This window comes from Anolis carolinensis, unplaced genomic scaffold (genome assembly GCF_035594765.1).
Source record: "Anolis carolinensis isolate JA03-04 unplaced genomic scaffold, rAnoCar3.1.pri scaffold_8, whole genome shotgun sequence".
NCBI lineage: Eukaryota > Metazoa > Chordata > Lepidosauria > Squamata > Dactyloidae > Anolis > Anolis carolinensis.
Window position 1 is genome coordinate 7,021,203 of NW_026943819.1, and position 17,401 is coordinate 7,038,603.

The 17,401-nt window shown below is 42.3% G+C and overlaps 1 protein-coding gene across 2 annotated transcripts in view; it reads right to left on the minus strand.

The window, feature by feature from the left end:
* Positions 1 to 17,401, minus strand: part of plekha2 (pleckstrin homology domain containing A2) — a 73,360-nt gene that overhangs the window by 22,949 nt on the left and 33,010 nt on the right. For both annotated transcript variants that reach the window (XM_062961369.1, XM_062961370.1), the window contains exons 3-6: positions 14,270 to 14,326; positions 11,207 to 11,255; positions 9,841 to 9,938; positions 4,707 to 4,814 (exon numbers count right to left, since the gene is read on the minus strand). In XM_062961369.1, the coding sequence (XP_062817439.1) occupies positions 4,707 to 4,814; positions 9,841 to 9,938; positions 11,207 to 11,255; positions 14,270 to 14,326 (312 nt within the window). The remainder of the gene's footprint in view (positions 1 to 4,706; positions 4,815 to 9,840; positions 9,939 to 11,206; positions 11,256 to 14,269; positions 14,327 to 17,401) is intronic.

A 17,401-nucleotide genomic window follows, 5' to 3' on the forward strand; every position in this document is an offset into this window, starting at 1 on the left:
ATCAAACAACTATTACCATCACCATCTCCTTGCAGAGAAAACCTAGGATATAGGCTGTGTTCCTAAATACAGTATAGTCTCACTTATCCAACACTCGCTTATCCAACGTTCTGGATTATCCAATGCATTTTTGTAGTCAATGTTTTCAATACATTGTGATATTTTGGTGCTAAATTCGTAAATACAGTAATTACTACATAGCATTACTGCGTATTGAACTACTTTTTCTGTCAAATTTGTTGGCTAACATGATGTTTTGGTGCTTCATTTGTAAAATCATAACCTAATTTGATGTTTAATAGGCTTTTCCTTAATCCCTCCTTATTATCCAACGTATTCGCTTATCCAACATTCTGCCGGCCCGTTTATGTTGGATAAGTGAGACTCTACTGTATTGCTAAAGGTCGCGGAGATGGATTTGTGCCAAGACGCTTGTTCTAAGAGGATAAAGAGAAGAGCTCTAAATGCCACCATTGAAAAGATGGATGGAAGTGGAAAAATGGCACGAAGAATGGGGTTTCGTCCTCACAGTCCCCGAAATGAAACGTGTGGGACAAAAAAACAACAACCATCAAGTGGCAGGAAAAAAACGAGCCCTTTGCAACCTCATCTTGGTTAAATAGACATTGTACAAAGCCAGAACTGAAATGCAACAGAACCAGCCCCAAAGGGCTTGCTATTCAAGAGCTAAAGTGGAATTTGGCCTCCTGCATAAATTTCATGGGCGAATGCCCCTCATTGCTTTTTCATCATTAACGCTCCCTGCTAACAAAAGAGGCAAGCACAATGGCGTATTGTGTGCCCTGGAGGGTAGGGAACCCAGCCCCCTAAAAACTAGTTTCCATTTGAAGTTGGGGGCAAAGCAAAGAGCTACAGGAGAAGGGATGAACTCCACAGGCCAGAGAAATATGGCACATCTCTCCTTTTCGGAGGTCAGAGTTTTATCACCGTGGCTACATTGGGTTGGAAAAGCATAAGAGGTAAACATTGCAGTTAAGGAGCTGGCTACAAAGTTTTATGGGACAAAAACTGTCAGAGTATTTGCAGCGCAGCAGTAGTTGGATGGAAGCAGTGGAGCGCAGAACGAAGAGACACTCAGAGACATTGGTAAAACTATTTACAAAGTTTTACTCTATGCACCAATAATCAACACAAATAGACTTGCAGATGACAGACGAACACAGGACTATTCTGTTCTCCAACAGAACTTGACTCGAACTCTAGGCAGACAGAACTAAACTGAACTGACGCAATCGGTATGCACAAACACTTGTGTCTGGATACTCCCTAGTTCCAGCCACACATCAAGGTCATCATAGCTTCTTGGCAATTAACTCTTTCCACACTATGGTACATTCTGGATGATGCAATCAGTTGCAATACAAGCATGGCACAAATTGCATTTAAACACTATCAATACACAAATCCAATACACAAATACATTAACCAAAACAAACCAAGATGAAAGAACGATCAGAAATGGCATGGATGTCTTTAAACCACAGCCAGTCCTCCCCATTCGCGGGACCCTTGTGAAAGTGAAAAATCATTAATAAAGAAATTGCTATGACTGGAAGAAGATGACCACATGGAGCCTAGAGCAGTGGGCTCCCAACCTTTTTTTTTTTTTGGACCAAGGACCACTCTCCAACATTAGTACCAAAAGGGTTACAAATCAGTTTTTGGTCAACTTTAGATTCAATTTGGTTATTTGGGGTGCTGATTCAGAAAACTGCATTGGATAGACCACATGAGCTCTGGTTTCTGATACAGAACATATGCCATCCAGTAGTTACCATTTTATTTATTTATTTAAAATAGAGTTATAAAATACAGCTAAAGAGCATTGTACACAATAAAGGTAAAGGTAAAGGTTTCCCCTGACGTTAAGTCCAGTTGTGACCAATTCTGGGGGTTGGTGCTCATCTCCATTTCTAAGCCGAAGAGCCGGCGTTGTCCACAGACACCTCCAAGGTCATGTGGCCGGCATGACTGCATGGAGCATTGTTCCCACCGGAGCGGTACCTATTGATCTACTCACATTTTCATGTTTTCAAACTGCTAGGTTGGCAGGAGCTGGGGCTAACAGTGGGTGCTCATTCCGCTCCCGGGATTTGAACCTGGGACCTTTCGGTCTGCAAGTTCAGCAGCTCAGCGCTTTAACGCCCTGTGCCACCAGGGGCCCCAGAATAGCCCTAAGCAACCCGAAAGATGGTTGCATCTATCAAGTAGGAAATTTAAGTACCTCTTATGAGTCTAATTTAACTAATTTACAACACTATTTAAAAAATCATCCAACAGCGTGAGAAAAATAATGAGGAAGTACTCCATCAAGGACTCAGTGTCACAGTGGATGATGCAGCACTGTGCCACCAGGGGCCCCATATTTATGTTGTATTAACACAATACAACATAATAATTCACGAGATCTAAAAAGGTAGTCCTGTCTATTCCAGTAGTCAGTTGCATATTTTTAGTCAGTTGCCATCTGCTTGCCCACAGAAAATCATATTTAATAAGAGCTGATGTGGTCTATTCAATGCAATGTTCTGAATCAGCACCCCAAATAACCCTAGGAACAGGCTTAAAAAAGGAAGACACCAATGTGACCGTGTTTCCAGGCACCACATGCTCAGGGGGAGGGAGGAGGAGGAGAAGCAGCAGACAGGAGGCTTGTTGTCGTGTCTTTTGTGGATAGTCGTTCTCTCCTCTCCTGAAATCCCTGTTGGATTTTGCAAGACCAGTCGCTCTTGTTGCAATGGTGTATTAACAGTGAAGCCGCGGACCATATTTTAGTTCTTGGGGACCACTGGTGGTTCATGGACCACAGGTTGGGAACCACTGGCCTAGATATTTCTAGGGAGAATGTTTTTAAACAAATCTGTGAACAAACCAGTCTACAAAGGCTGAGACATAAATATGGAGAGATGACTGCATTCTACTGCCAAACTCTGGGATATTCACCAACTTTCCTTAACATGAGGCTAAACTAGATTAACCTGGTTTACTCCCTCAATAAGTTCCTGGACATCATGAAGAAATCCAGAATTGTGATTTGTTGGTCAGAATGGGCCATTGATCTCATGTTTTGGCCAAGTAATTGGTGTTTTCACCTCTCCAAGGAATTACCCTCGACTCATCCAAGGATCATATCAAAATCCATCATTTTGGCCCCCAAATTTATTTATATGATTTATATGTGAGACTTATACATGAATATATATACGCGAGGTACATGAATATATTGCTAACCAAATCGTTAAGCTGCCAATTGCTTATACAGCAAGAGGGAATCTTGCCTTCATTTCATCATCACAGCTGCCAAGTGCTTTATGGGAGTTGACTGTAATTAAGGTTTTGCATTTAATTAAATGGCTTGGCCATATCCAACACCCGGTCCTTCAACCTCTGGATGTCATAGTCCATTTTTTTTACCAAGAACAAACAGCAAAGACATAAAGTATTATCTAATCCAGGGGTCCCCAAACTCTTAAAACAGGGGGCGGGTTCATGATCCTTCGGACCGTTGGAGGGCCGGACTATAGTTGGCCACCGAGCAATAATAATAACAACAACAACAACAATAATAATAATAAAAAAGAGGGTTGGAAAAGACCCTTTGGGCCATTGAGTCCAATCCCCTTCTGCCTTTGTGCACCGAAACGACAAGCAAAGCACCCCTGACAGATGGCCACTCAGCCTCAATGTTAATAGTAGTAGTAGTAGCAGTAGTAGTAATAAAGAGGGTTGGAAGAGACCCCTTGGGCCATTGAGTCCAACCCCCTTTAGCCTTTGTGCACCAAAAGCACAAGCAAAGCACCCCTGACAGATGGCCACTCAGCCTCAATGTTTATTATTATTATTATTATTATTATTATTATTATTAATAATAATAATAATAATAATAATAATAATAAAGAGGGTTGGAAGAGACCCCTTGGGCCATTGAGTCCAACCCCCTTTAGCCTTTGTGCACCAAAAGCACAAGCAAAGCACCCCTGACAGATGGCCACTCAGCCTCAATGTTTATTATTATTATTATTATTATTATTAATAATAATAATAATAATAATAATAAAGAGGGTTGGAAGAGACCCCTTGGGCCATTAAGTCCAACCCCCTTTAGCCTTTGTGCACCAAAAGCACAAGCAAAGCACCCCTGACAGATGGCCACCCAGCCTCAATGTTAATAATAATAATAATAATAATAATAATAATAATAATAATAATAATAATAAGGGTTGGAAGAGACCCTTTGGGCCATTGAGTCCAACCCCCTTCTGCCTCTGTGCATCAAAAGCACTAGCAAAGCACCCCTGACAGATGGCCACCCAGCCTCAATGTTAATAATAATAATAATAATAATGTGATTTTGTGATACGAAATCCAGCATATCTATCTTGTTTGCTGTTTCATACAATATAATAATAATAATAATAATAATAATAATAATAATAATAATAATAATAATAATGGTTGTGAGAGAAGAAGAGACCCCTTGGGTCATTTAGTCCAACCCCCTTCTGCCCTTGTGCCATGGGGCAGTAGCTTTGATAAGTAGCTTTGATGGGCCGCATCCGGCCCAGGGCCTTAGTTTGGGGACCCCTGATCTAATCCAAAGAGCAAACCCAACATAAATGGCCAATTGGAGACAGTAGAATGGACTATGCCATGCTTCAGGGACTGCCATGCCATTTCCTTCTTACCTGGTTGACCGAGATGGGTGTCTGGACCACCACCCCGCCAATGATTTCGGTCTTGTAGGGTCGTTTCCCGACTTCTGTGGTCAAGGGTAAGCTTCCGCCTTTCGGTACCTAAGAGGGAAAATAGGACGTAACATTTCTGGTCCGCATAATCAACTACCCACACTTGTACCAAGTACTAGCATTTGGAGGCTAACCAGACAAACTATGGCAACTGGGAATTAATATGGAACTCAACAGAAATCTATAGCTCTCCAGCTTGGAACACGGTTGCATATTACGAGGGTTGAATGAAAAGTAATGCCTCCACCTTCGTTACTTCGGTTTGGATGGGAATATTTTAAGAAATGCAGAAATAATCCTTAGAATGTGCTCTTTAACTACCACTATTCACTTTTCCACATAATCACCAGGCAATTGGATACATTTCTGCCAACAATGAACAAGTTTTCTGAAACCGTCACGGAAGAAGTCGACACTCTGTTTCCGCAACCGGCGTCTCACAGGACCCATCGTGCACAGATCTTCCGACAGCCAAGCAGAGCAATAATGTGACCCACACATTCATGTGGAATGCCGATTATGCTTTCAATTTCTCTCTGAGGGATATGACGATTGTCCTGAATCAATCTGTCAACCTTTTGCTTGTGAAACCCGGTGGTTGCTGTCACAGGACGTCCAACTCTTTGTCTGTCACGCAAGTCAGATGTTCCCACCTCGATATCTTTAAACTTACTCGCCCAACGACGCACAGGACTCACATCAACACAATCCCCATAAACAGCTTGCATTCTCTGAGGAATCTCCTTTGGGGTGACACCTTCTGCGGTCAAGAATTCAATGGCTGCACATTGCTTAAGTCGCATTGACCAACCATCTGTGCTGCGTTCCATAATTCGTACTTTCACAACACAACCGTTCAATGCTAAGGCTTCCCCGTCTGCGCAGGGTTCCATACTTCGCACTTTAACAACACAACCGTTCAATGCTAAGGCTTCCCCGTCTGCGCAGGGTTCCATACTTCGCACTTTAACAACACAACCGTTCAATGCTAAGGCTTCCTTGTCTGCACAGGGTTCCATACTTCGCACTTTAACAACACAACCGTTCAATGCTAAGGCTTCCTTGTCTGCACAGGGTTCCATACTTCGCAGTTTAACAACACAACCGTTCAATGCTAAGGCTTCCTTGTCTGCACAGGGTTCTATACTTCGCAGTTTAACAACACAACCGTTCAATACTAAGGCTTCCTGCCAAATGAAACTGTAGAGGAGAGTCTACTGAACAAGCCAGTACCTGCTGCATATCAGTACTGCCATCTGTTGAGGAGTTACGAAGGTGGAGGCATTACTTTTCATTCAACCCTCATACAAAATAGAGATGTAATATTTTTTGCTAGGGTGTAAGAGCAGATGATTATGATTATTATACAGGCCAGTTTTGCTGTCTGCAAATGAAAACTCAAAGATACAAAGAATAGCCTATCCAGGCAGCAGCTACAAAGTTGTGATATCCAGAGTTGTGATATCCAATGGCAAGGACAAATTTCCTAACTAAATGCAATATAATTTTCATATCCACTGGCGACATGTTCCAAGATCCCAGCGTAAAAACCTGAAACCATGGACAATAGTGAACCCTACAATTTTTTATTATATTTGGGGCAGAAGTATCATAGAATGGAACTGGAGGACGTAGAGAATCCCGCAAACCCTGCAATGGGGAACTGTTCAGCCATTCTTCTTAAGGAACATTGTTATTCTCTGATGGAAGGCCGGTCACTCCCTTCCAAATGCCTGCCCGTTCCAAGGTCACCGAGATATGTCCTCCTTCATTATCAGTTTGGAATCCTGGAAGTTGCAATTGTGCAAGGTCTTTAGCCTTCTCTGCCCAAGAGTGCTGGTGCCACACCAAACTAGTTCCCAGAAAGCCACAGAACGGAGCCATGGAGTTCACGTGGTGCCAAACTGCATTAATTCTACAGCAGGGGTCCTCCAACTTTTTAAGCCGAGGGCCGGTCCACAATCCTTCAGACTGTTGAGGAGCCGGATTATCATTTGAAAAAAATACAAACAAATTCCGATGCACACTGCATATGTCTTATTTGTAGTGCAAAAACAACAACAACAACAACAACGAAAGAACAATACAATATTTAAAAATAAAAACAATTTTAACCAACATACATTGATCAGGATTTCAATGGGAAGTGTGGTCCTGCTTCTGGCCAATGAGATAATCAAGTTAATTAGGGTTGTTGTTGTTGTTGTTGTTGTGTGCCTTCAAGTCATTTTAGACTTTGGGTGAGCCCAAGTCTAAAATTTATTTATTTATTTATTTATTATTTAATGCATTTATTTACTACATTTGTATCACACCCTTCTCACCCCAAAGGGGACTCAGAGTGGCTTACAAATTATATGTACCTACAATAAATTATATTATTAGCATAGCACAATATTAGCATTATATATTACTATATTGAACTATACCACTATACTGTCATATTATATGTAATACTATATGTAATATAGAATATATAATTAATATTATTATATGGTATTACTATTAGTGTTATATTGTATTACATTATAATATTATTATCAATATTATATGTATATAGAATATATTATATTATAAAACTGAGGGTGTGGGCCAGGTAAATGACCTCAGAGGGCCGCATCTGGCCCCCAGGCCTTAGTTTGGGGACCCCTGTTCTACAGTGTAGATGAACCCTAAGTTGCAAACCTTTCCTTGGCTTCCCTCTAATTGAAAGCAGCCATTCCTATCTGCCATCAAGTGGCAAAACCTGGGCGGATTTCCCTTTCTGTAGGCTGGGCAGGTAAAACTGGTTTTCTTCTGACGAGGCTCACACCCCACCTGGCCTAGATCCTGGCTCTCTGGTCTGGTCCAGCATTTTCGCAAAACTGCTGCACAATAACAGCAGAGGTGACCTATGTCGGGGCAATAAAGAGCCCCACTACCTCTCGGTCCAGAACTGGAAAATACAGTAGAGTCTCGCTTATCCAACATAAACGGGCCAGCAGAATGTTGGATAAGCGAATATGTTGGATAATAAGGGGAGATTAAGGAAAAGCCTATTAAACATCAAATTAGGTTATGATTTTACAAATTAAGCACAAAAACATCATGTTATACAACAAATTTGGCAGAAAAAGTAGTTATGCTACCCTGTTTCCCCGAAAATAAGACATCCCCGAAAAATAAGACCTAGTAGAAGTTTTGCTGAATTGCTAAATATAAGGCCTCCCCCAAAAGTAAGACCTAGCAAAGTCTTTGTTTGGAAGCATGTCCAGCGCCTGCCAAACAGAACACCAGAGCATTCAGGATTGGTAAATGTACATACCAGTTGTACATGGAAATAATAATAGTAACAAGAAATTCTTGATAGGATTCACAGTTTGTCTGGTTATGCTGGTTTGTGATAACAACTGTACAGTATACAATAAATGTTCAATTTTTTGTTCAACAATAAATGTGAATTCTTCTTCATGGAAAAATAAAACATCCCCTGAAAATAAGACCTAGCACATCTTTGAGAGCAAAAATTAATATAAGACACTGTCTTATTTTCGGGGAAACACGGTATGTAGTAATTACTGTATTTATGAATTTAGCACCAAAATATCATGATGTATTGTAAACATTGACTACAAAAATGCGTTGGATAATCCAGAACGTTGGCTAAGCGAGTATTGGATAAGTGAGACTCTACTGTAGCTCTGTTTTAGGCTACAAGACATTGGAAGTTGTAGATTAAAAAAAGAAGTTGGCAGTAGGCGGGGTCATGCAAATTCCACACCAATGGAAAGAGTCAGAAACAATGGGATGTCTGTGGTGGAGGAAATACATAAAATCTAGGATGAAATTGTCCCCGAGTGAAAGTATTCACTTGGGTGGTGAGCAGTATAGTGTTTGTGGAGGACATTGGCAGGGCTCTTGGACATGTTCATAGCGCTCGCTATAACCTGCAATGTCATTAGAGGGAGGGCCATTGGTGTCTCCTTATTGTGGCTCAGCTGGAATTTCAGATTGACTCTGATGAGGATGGTGGGATTCAGGTTCAGGTTCAAAATGTCCCTGTTGTAGAAGATGAGGAACAGAGAGTGCAAGTTCATTTTCCCACAAGTGGAGCCTCGGGTGGCCTAGGGGATAAAAGCCTTGTGACTTGAAGGTTGGGTTGCTGACCTGAAGGTTGCCAGGTTCGAAGCCCACCTGGGGAGAGTGCGGATGAGCTCCCTCTATCAGCTCCAGCTCCATGCGGGGACATGAGAGAAGCCTCCCACAAGGATGGTAAAAACATCCAAACATTCGGGCGTCCCCTGGGCAACGTCCTTGCAGACGGCCAATTCTCTCACTCCAGAAGCAACACCGGTTGCTCCTGACATGATTTTTTTTTTTCCCCACAGCAAGGAATGATGTTGATGATACTGAAACTAGCCAGGTGCAAATTGACTTAGAAAAGGAGGACAGTTCTCAGTCTGAGGTTCAGCAAACTAATGAGCAGGCTGACTTTGATGAAATGACTTCCTTAGATCGAGCTGACCGATTGGAATTCAGGGTTCGGAGGAGTGTAAGAATTGCAAACAAGAGGGAGGTTAGAGGCCAGAGAAATGCTTTCATGCTTTGCAAAGGGTATTAAAGCAATGCGTTTGGAGACAAACCTTTGTCAAAGCAACTTTCGTTCAACCAAGAAGCAAGCTCTCGTTTTTCCTGGATTATCTTGCAGCCTATGTGTTCATGTTCTTGGGACTTTGTCGTGCTCTAATGGGACTCCGTTTAGTCCTTGTGACTTCTTGAATTATTCTCTAAGGCTTTATTTTGTGACTAATTTTTGGAACTTTACTTTTGCTTTTTAAGAACTTTTTACCTTCTATTTTCTAATAAATTAAAAAGACTTCAACCTGTGTGCAGTCTGGTGTATATAGCAAGGTGAAGCTAGCCTGAGGTGCGACACTCCTGAGGAGTGAGAGCTATAGATGTTTGTGGAAGTGGGAGCTTATCTGTGTGAGTGGGCACCCCAGCCACACACACATACACATTTTCACGGAAGGAAGGAAGGAAGGAGAGAGAGAGAGAGAAGGAGCCTTAAAAGCTGTGCACAGGGTCAACCTACTGTAATTTTACTGGCTCGGTTTAATGCTTCCACCCAGTCCTGCAGGTCCTTCTGGTCATTGGCTTGCAAGACATAGCGCCGAGAGAGTGCATTGATAACTGTGGAGAGAACGAAATCAGCATCGGAGATCAACACCATTTAAGGGTTTTGAATCAGCTTGGAAAGCAACATTTCCTCTTACTATTCTCATCCTCCTACCATCAAGTACTTGTGGAGATGCTGCAATACTTTGGCTATTATTGCCCTATTCATAAGCATCTCTGCTCAAAGGAAATCCATGCTCACCATTTGATGGGGACTAGAAACATCACCAAACACTGGCCATGAGCCATCAAAGTTCTAAAGCAGGGGTCCTCAAACTTTTTAAACAGGGGCCAGTTCACAATCCCTCAGACCGCTAGAGGGCCAGACTATAGTTGGACACCAAGCAATAATAATAATAATAATAATAATAATAATAATAATAATAATAATAATAATGGTTGGAAGGGACCCCTTCGACCATTTAGCCCAACCCTCTTCTGCCTTTGTTCAACAAAAGCACAAGCAAAGCACCCCTGACAGATGGCCTCCCAGCCTCAATAATAATAATAATAATAATAATAATAATAATCATAATCATAATCATCATAATGGCTGGAAGACACCCCTTGGGCCATTTAGTCCAACCCCCTTCTGCCTTTGTACAGCAAAAGCACAAGCTAAGTACCCCAGACAGATGGTCTCCCAGCCTCAATGATGATGATGATGATGATGATGATAATAATAATAATAATAATAATAATAATAATAATAATAATGAGGGTTAGAAGAGACCCCTTGGGCCATTTAGCCCAACACCCTTCTGCCTTTGTGCACCAAAAGCACAAGCAAAGCACCCCTGACAGATGGCCTCCCAGCCTCAATAATAATAATAATAATAATAATAATAATAATAATAATAATAATAATAATGGTTGGAAGACACCCCTTGGACCATTTAGCCCAACCCTCTTCTGCCTTTGTTCAACTAAAGCACAAACAAAACACCCCTGACAGATGGCCTCCCAGCCTTAATGATGATGATGATGATGATGGTGATGATGATGATGATAATAATAATAATAATAATAATAATAATAATAATAATAATAATAATAATTAGAAGAGACCCCTTGGGCCATTTAGCCCGGCCCTCTTCTGCCGGATAAATGGCTTCGATGGGCCGCATGTGGCCCGCGGGCCGTAGTTTGGGGACCCCTGGTCTAAAGTCACACAGTGAATCAATACTCACATTCTACTGGTAAGTCTTTAAATACAAAATATTGGTAGAAAACTGTAATCGCTGCTCCCCCTCCCCTTACGCACATACTGCGTTTACACTTACCAAAACAGAATGGTGTTTTGGGCTTTTGTTTTGGGGTTGCCACGCTGACCTGCAATGAAAAATCAGAGCAAAAAAGAAGAGTGTTGAAAGTGCCATTCCATGAAAACGCTAAGCTCAGTTTGCCAGTGTTTTGGGGAAATGAGACAAGGTGGTTAGATTCATGGCAGGAGGACATTCATCAGGTGATGCATCTCCAATACAGGCTGGGATACTAAAAACTGGGCTTTGAGACCTTTAATGGTGGTGTAACGGCGCTCCATGCAGTCATGCCGGCCACATGACCTGGAGATGTCTATGGACCACGCCGGCTCTTCGGCTTAGAAATAGAGATGAGCACCAACCCCCAGAGTCGATCACGACTGGACTTAACGTCAGGGGAAACCTTTACCTTTACCCTAAAGGAGCAAAAGCCACAATGGTTTGAGTGTTGGACTACAATTCTAGAGACCAAGGTTCAATTTCCTGCTCAGCCGTAGAAATTAACTGGGTGATCTCAATCTCTCCGTCCCAGAAAAACCTATGATAGGTCTGCCTTAGGTTTGCCATAGGTCAGAAATGGCTTGAAGGCACTCAACCTTGGGTAATAAAAGTAGATGGAGGCAAGGACCTTCTACTTCAAACCTCGCTTTTCTGCTTATCTAGCCGCAACTACCCACAGAATCCCTTACTTGGCACCTGTGAGTGTCAACAGGTAATAAGCAACACCTCTTGAAATTTTTAAGAGTTGCCTTCAGTTTTCCCTCTGGCAAAACTACACAACATCAGAGATGAAAGTAAAGCTTCACCTGTTAAAGATCTGCCTATCCTGCAGTTGCTGAAGATATAGGGAGCAACTACACAGGCCACTGAATTCAGAGTGTTAGGACACCGGGTCAGGCTCAGAGACAGCTACAGGGCCTGTTCATCCTGCTATGGCATCAGGACGAAGTTTAGGTAGCCTTGAAGAGGGGAGAGGGGTAAACGCGTGTGGACCCTCTCCAAGTCGAGGGAACCATACTCAAGTTGAAAGGACCTTCTCCCAGTTGAGTGGAGGCTCCCCAAGTCAGAGGGACCCTCCCCAACTTGGGGGACTCTCTTAAATTTGGAGGGGCTTTCCAACTCTGAGGGCCCTTCCAGACAGGCCCAGACGGGGGCTGGGCTGTGGCGCAGGCTGGTTAGCAGCCAGCTGCAATAAATCACTCTGACCAAGAGGTCATGAGTTCAAGGCCAGCCCGTGTCGGGGTGAGCACCCGACAATTAAAAATAAAATATAGCCCTTGCTCGTTGCTGACCTAAGCAACCCGAAAGATAGTTGCATCTATCAAGTAGGAAATTTAGGTACCACTTATTTGTGGGGAGGCTAATTTACGACACCATAAAAATCATCCAGCTGCCGTTGGAATGAGGAAGTTGCCATCGCAGTGGATGATGAAGCAGCTGCTCCCCCTGTGGCCGGAATCAAGCACACCCTCAGGAAGCTGGAAGTTGGAGCTTTAAATTGTCTCTGCATCTGTCTCTGTCTCTGTTCTATGTTTATATGGCATTGAATGTTTGCCTTATATGTGTACAATGTGATCCACCCTAAGTCCCCTTCAGGGTAAGAAGAGCAGAATATAAATACTGTAAACAAATAAATAAATATATCCCAGGATCTGATCCCAGGTTTTTTGCTTTAAACTAGATTATATGAGTCTGCACTGCCAGATATTCTGGGATAAACAGAAAACCTGGGATCAGATCCTGGGACATTGGGCCTATCCCTATGTCCCAGGGGAAACCTCCCCAAGACAAGTGGACCCTTCCCAAGTCGGAGGGACCCTCTCCAAGTGAAGGAGACCCTCTCCAAGTCGTGGGGGAATCTTCCCAAGACAAGTGGAACCTCCCCCAAGTCAGAGAGACTCTTTCCAAGTTAGAGGGAACCTCCTCAAAATGAGTGAACCCTCAGAGACTGCAAGGAAATTGGGATGTTCTGCTTTTAACTATACTCCACCAGTTCCAAACTGATCATGTGAAAAAATGAGAGCCACAGTGGCTTCAGCACTTCCGAATCTGAACTAACCGAACTCTTCATACCAACCTAAGGTGACGGGCTGCTCTATAACTTTGGGAACATTCTAGAGAATTTCCCGACTTTTCCTAATGTGCGGAAAACCCCTTTTTAAAAAAATTGTGTCAGAAGCAAATTGAGAATACACTACAACTCGCTTCTGGTGGGTGTGTCAGAATCGGCTGTCTACAGAGATGTTGCCCAGGGAAGCCTAGATGCGTTACCATTCTGTGGGAGGCTTCTCTCATGTCCCCGCATGGAAGCTGGAGCTGACAGGAGAGAGCTCACCCTGTCTTGCGGATTCGGACCACAGACCTTCAGATCTTCACGTCAGTGGTTCAGCCGGCACAAGGGTTTAGCTCATGGCGCCGCCGCAGCAAAACTCTGAAGTGGGCAAGACCACGTCAAGAGCACTTCTACAAGAAGCATGAATCTTGCTTCTCCCATTAGCAACCCCTCATTGAACAGGAAGAGACCCAAATTCTGTTTCATCTATTTGAAGAAAGTGGAGAACGTCCTCCTTAAGTTACTAGCCAACCACAGCTCCATTGTCAGAAAGGGTTAACACTGTAAATAAAACAGCTTTGAAATGATGAGGAGATAAAGCAAGGCAATTAACATGGCAAAAAGGGATGGGCTCAACGAATTAGCACTTCCTCCTCCCAGCTTTTAATCTTCAATGTTTTTAAAAAAGATATCAAGAAATCCTGCACAGATTGAGAACCCTTTAGCTGAACTTCTGAAATCCAGAATATTCCAAATTTGTCCAGATGAATGGCTGAGAGAGAAACAGACATCTTTTCATTCTGATGGTTCAATATGCGCAAACTTTGTTTCATGCACAAGAATATCAAAAAAGATACAACTACCTTCAGGCTACAAAGTGTACAAAGTGTATAGGAAATATCAATGAATTTCATGTTCAGACTGGCGTCCCATTTTTAAGTTATCTCATTATATACTCTGCCCATCTCTGAGAATTCGAGACTTTGAGAAAACTATTTAACCCAGCCGTCTTGATTATACATTGCACTTACCTTAGAGATGTAGGTCAACTGCAAAGATCCGGTTGTTTTTGCCCCTACAGCCAAGTTCTGAAAGACATGAAAAAAGCCAATCAATCGAAAAGCCACCATTACACTGAATGGATTTATTTCCCCTCATTTCTAGCAATCATGGGAATGGGCTGATGTGCATTTTCCGGGTTGTATGGCCATGTTCCAGAAGCATTCTCTCCTGACGTTTCGCCCACATCTATGGCAGGCATCCTCAGAGGTTGTGAGGTCTGTTGTCGAAGGCTTTCATGGCCGGAATCACAACATTGTTGTGTGTTTTCCGGGCTGTATGGCCATGTTCCAGAAGCATTCTCTCCTGACATTTTGCCCACATCTATGGAAGGCCATCCTCAGAGGTTGTGAGGTCATGGCTTCTGGAACATAGCCAAACAACCTGGAAAACACACAACAATGTTGTGAGGTCTGTTGGAAACAAGGTAAGTGAGGTTTGTATATCTATAAAATAATGTCCAGGGGCATTGTTTGTTAGAGGCAAGTGTGAATGTCAAAATTGGCCACCTTGATTAGCATTGAATAGCCTTGCAGCTTCAAATCCTGACTGCTTCGTGCCTGGGGGAATCTCCGACCCTGGACATTTCACAGATGCATAAACCCCACTTTGCCTTCGGGCCCTTCCACACAGCCATATAACCCATAATATCAAGGCAGAAAATCCCACAATATCTGCTTTGAACTGGGTTATCTGAGTCCATACTGCCATACACTCCAGTTCAAAGCAGATAATGTGGGATTTTATGCAGATGTGTGGAAGGGACCTTAGTAAATGGGGTAATAATAATAATAATAATAATAATAATAATAATAATATTTTTATGTCCAAATTGTCCAGTTCCACCTGTGTCCAGTTTATGATGCCAGCAGAAACCAGTGCAGGTGGTCCCAGTGGTGATGGGCACACTGGGTGCTGTGCCAAAAGATCTCAGCCGGCATTTGGAAACAATAGACATTGACAAAATTATGATCTGCCAACTGCAAAAGGCCACCCTGCTGGGATCTGCGTGCATCATCCGAAAATACATCACACAGTCCTAGACACTTGGGAAGTGTTCGACTTGTGATTTTGTGATACGAAATCCAGCACTCTATCTTGTTTGCTGTGTCATAATAAAATAATATTTTATTTATTTATTATTTATTTACAGTATTTATATTCTGCCCTTCTCACCCCAAAGGGGACTCAGGGCGGATCACATTGCACACATATAAGGCAAACATTCAATACCATAACATAGAACAAAGACAAAGACAAACACGGGGCTCCGAGCTGGCCTCGAACTCATGACGTCTTGGTCAGAGTGATTTGTTGCAGCTGGCTGCAGCTGGCTGCTCAACAGCCTGCGCCACAGCCCGAGCCTGGGTTTATAATTAATTATTAAATAATAATAATAATAATAATAATAATAATAATAATAATAATAATTTGTTGTTTTTTGTCACATTGACGAAAAACAACAGGAAAAACTCAGGTGCTATTGAACTTCAAAGACTCTGGCAGAAACCAGTGCAGGTGGTCCCGGTGGTGATCGGCACACTGGGTGCCGTGCCAAAAGATCAGCCGGCATTTGGAAACAATAGACATTGACAAAATTACGATCTGCCAACTGCAAAAGGCCACCCTACTGGGATCTGCACGCATCATCTGAAAATACATCACACAGTCCTAGACACTTGGGAAGTGTTCGACTTGTGATTTTGTGATATGAAATCCAGCATATCTATCTTGTTTGCTGTGTCATACAAAAAAATAATAATAATATAGATTCACACCATGCCTTCTGAAATAAATTAGTTGACATTTCACGACGGCAAACAACAAGTGTGTGACACATGAAGCAGAACACCGATCCCCTTCAGCACCCCACCAGAAGCCTCACACAGCTCACTGGTCCCACCTGGGAACCCACCAGAAGCAAAACACACTTCCTAAAACGGCAAAAACAGAATGTTATTGAATGCTTGGCAGGACTCTGTTTACAGCTGGGAGACTATACTTTTTATCAATAGAAAAGATGAAAAGAGAAAGACAAGAACACGGCAACATCCCTACAGTGCATCCACACTGTAAAATGAATGCAGTTTGAGACCGCTTCAATTACCATGGCTCAGTGGAAACCTGGGAGTTCTAGTTTCATGAGGCACCAGCACTCTTTGGAAGGGAAGGCTAAAAAGAATAAGCCACGAGAGCGAAGAAAAACACTCAGAAAACAGGGGAATTCCAGACAGGAAACAACCAGGCAAATGTAACTACAGTAGAGTCTCACTTATCCAACACTCACTTATCCAAGGTTCTGGATTATCCAACGCATTTTTGTAGTCAATGTTTTCAATGCATTGTGATATTTTGGTGCTAAATTAGTAAATACAGTAATCACTACACAGCATTACTGTGTATTGAAATACTTTTTCTGTCAAATTTGTTGCATAACATGATGTTTTGGTGCTTAATTTGTAAAATCGTAACCTATTTTGATGTTTAATAGGCTTTTGTTTAATATCTGCTAATTATCCAACATATTCGCTTATCCAATGTTCTGCCGGCCCGTTTATGTTGGATAAGTGAGACTCTACTGTATATGCCCAGATGTCTATAATACACAGCAAAAAGGAAAAGTATGATGTATACTGTATATACTAGAGCAGGGGTCCCCAAACTAAGGCCCGGGGGCCGGATGCGGCCCTCCAAGGTCATTTACCTGGCCCCCGCCCTCAGTTTTATAATATATTTTTATATCAGTTTTAATAATATAATATATTGTATATACATATAATATTGATAAAAATATTATAATGTTATACAATATAATACTAATAATAATACCATATAATAATATTAATTATATGTTATATATTACATATAGTATTACACTATAGTGGTATAGTTCAATATAGTAATGCAGGGGTCCCCAAACTACGGCCCGCGGGCCACATGCGGCCCCCCGGGGCCATCAGTCCGGCCCGCGCTGCTTTACAGCCTTTCCTGTCTTGTCCACTCCTTGCACAAGCCTTGGAGCCTTGCGTTTCTGCCTTTCCCGCCATTTTTCTGCTATACGCAACTTCCCTGGCTTCCCACTCTCCCTGCACAAGCCTTGGAGC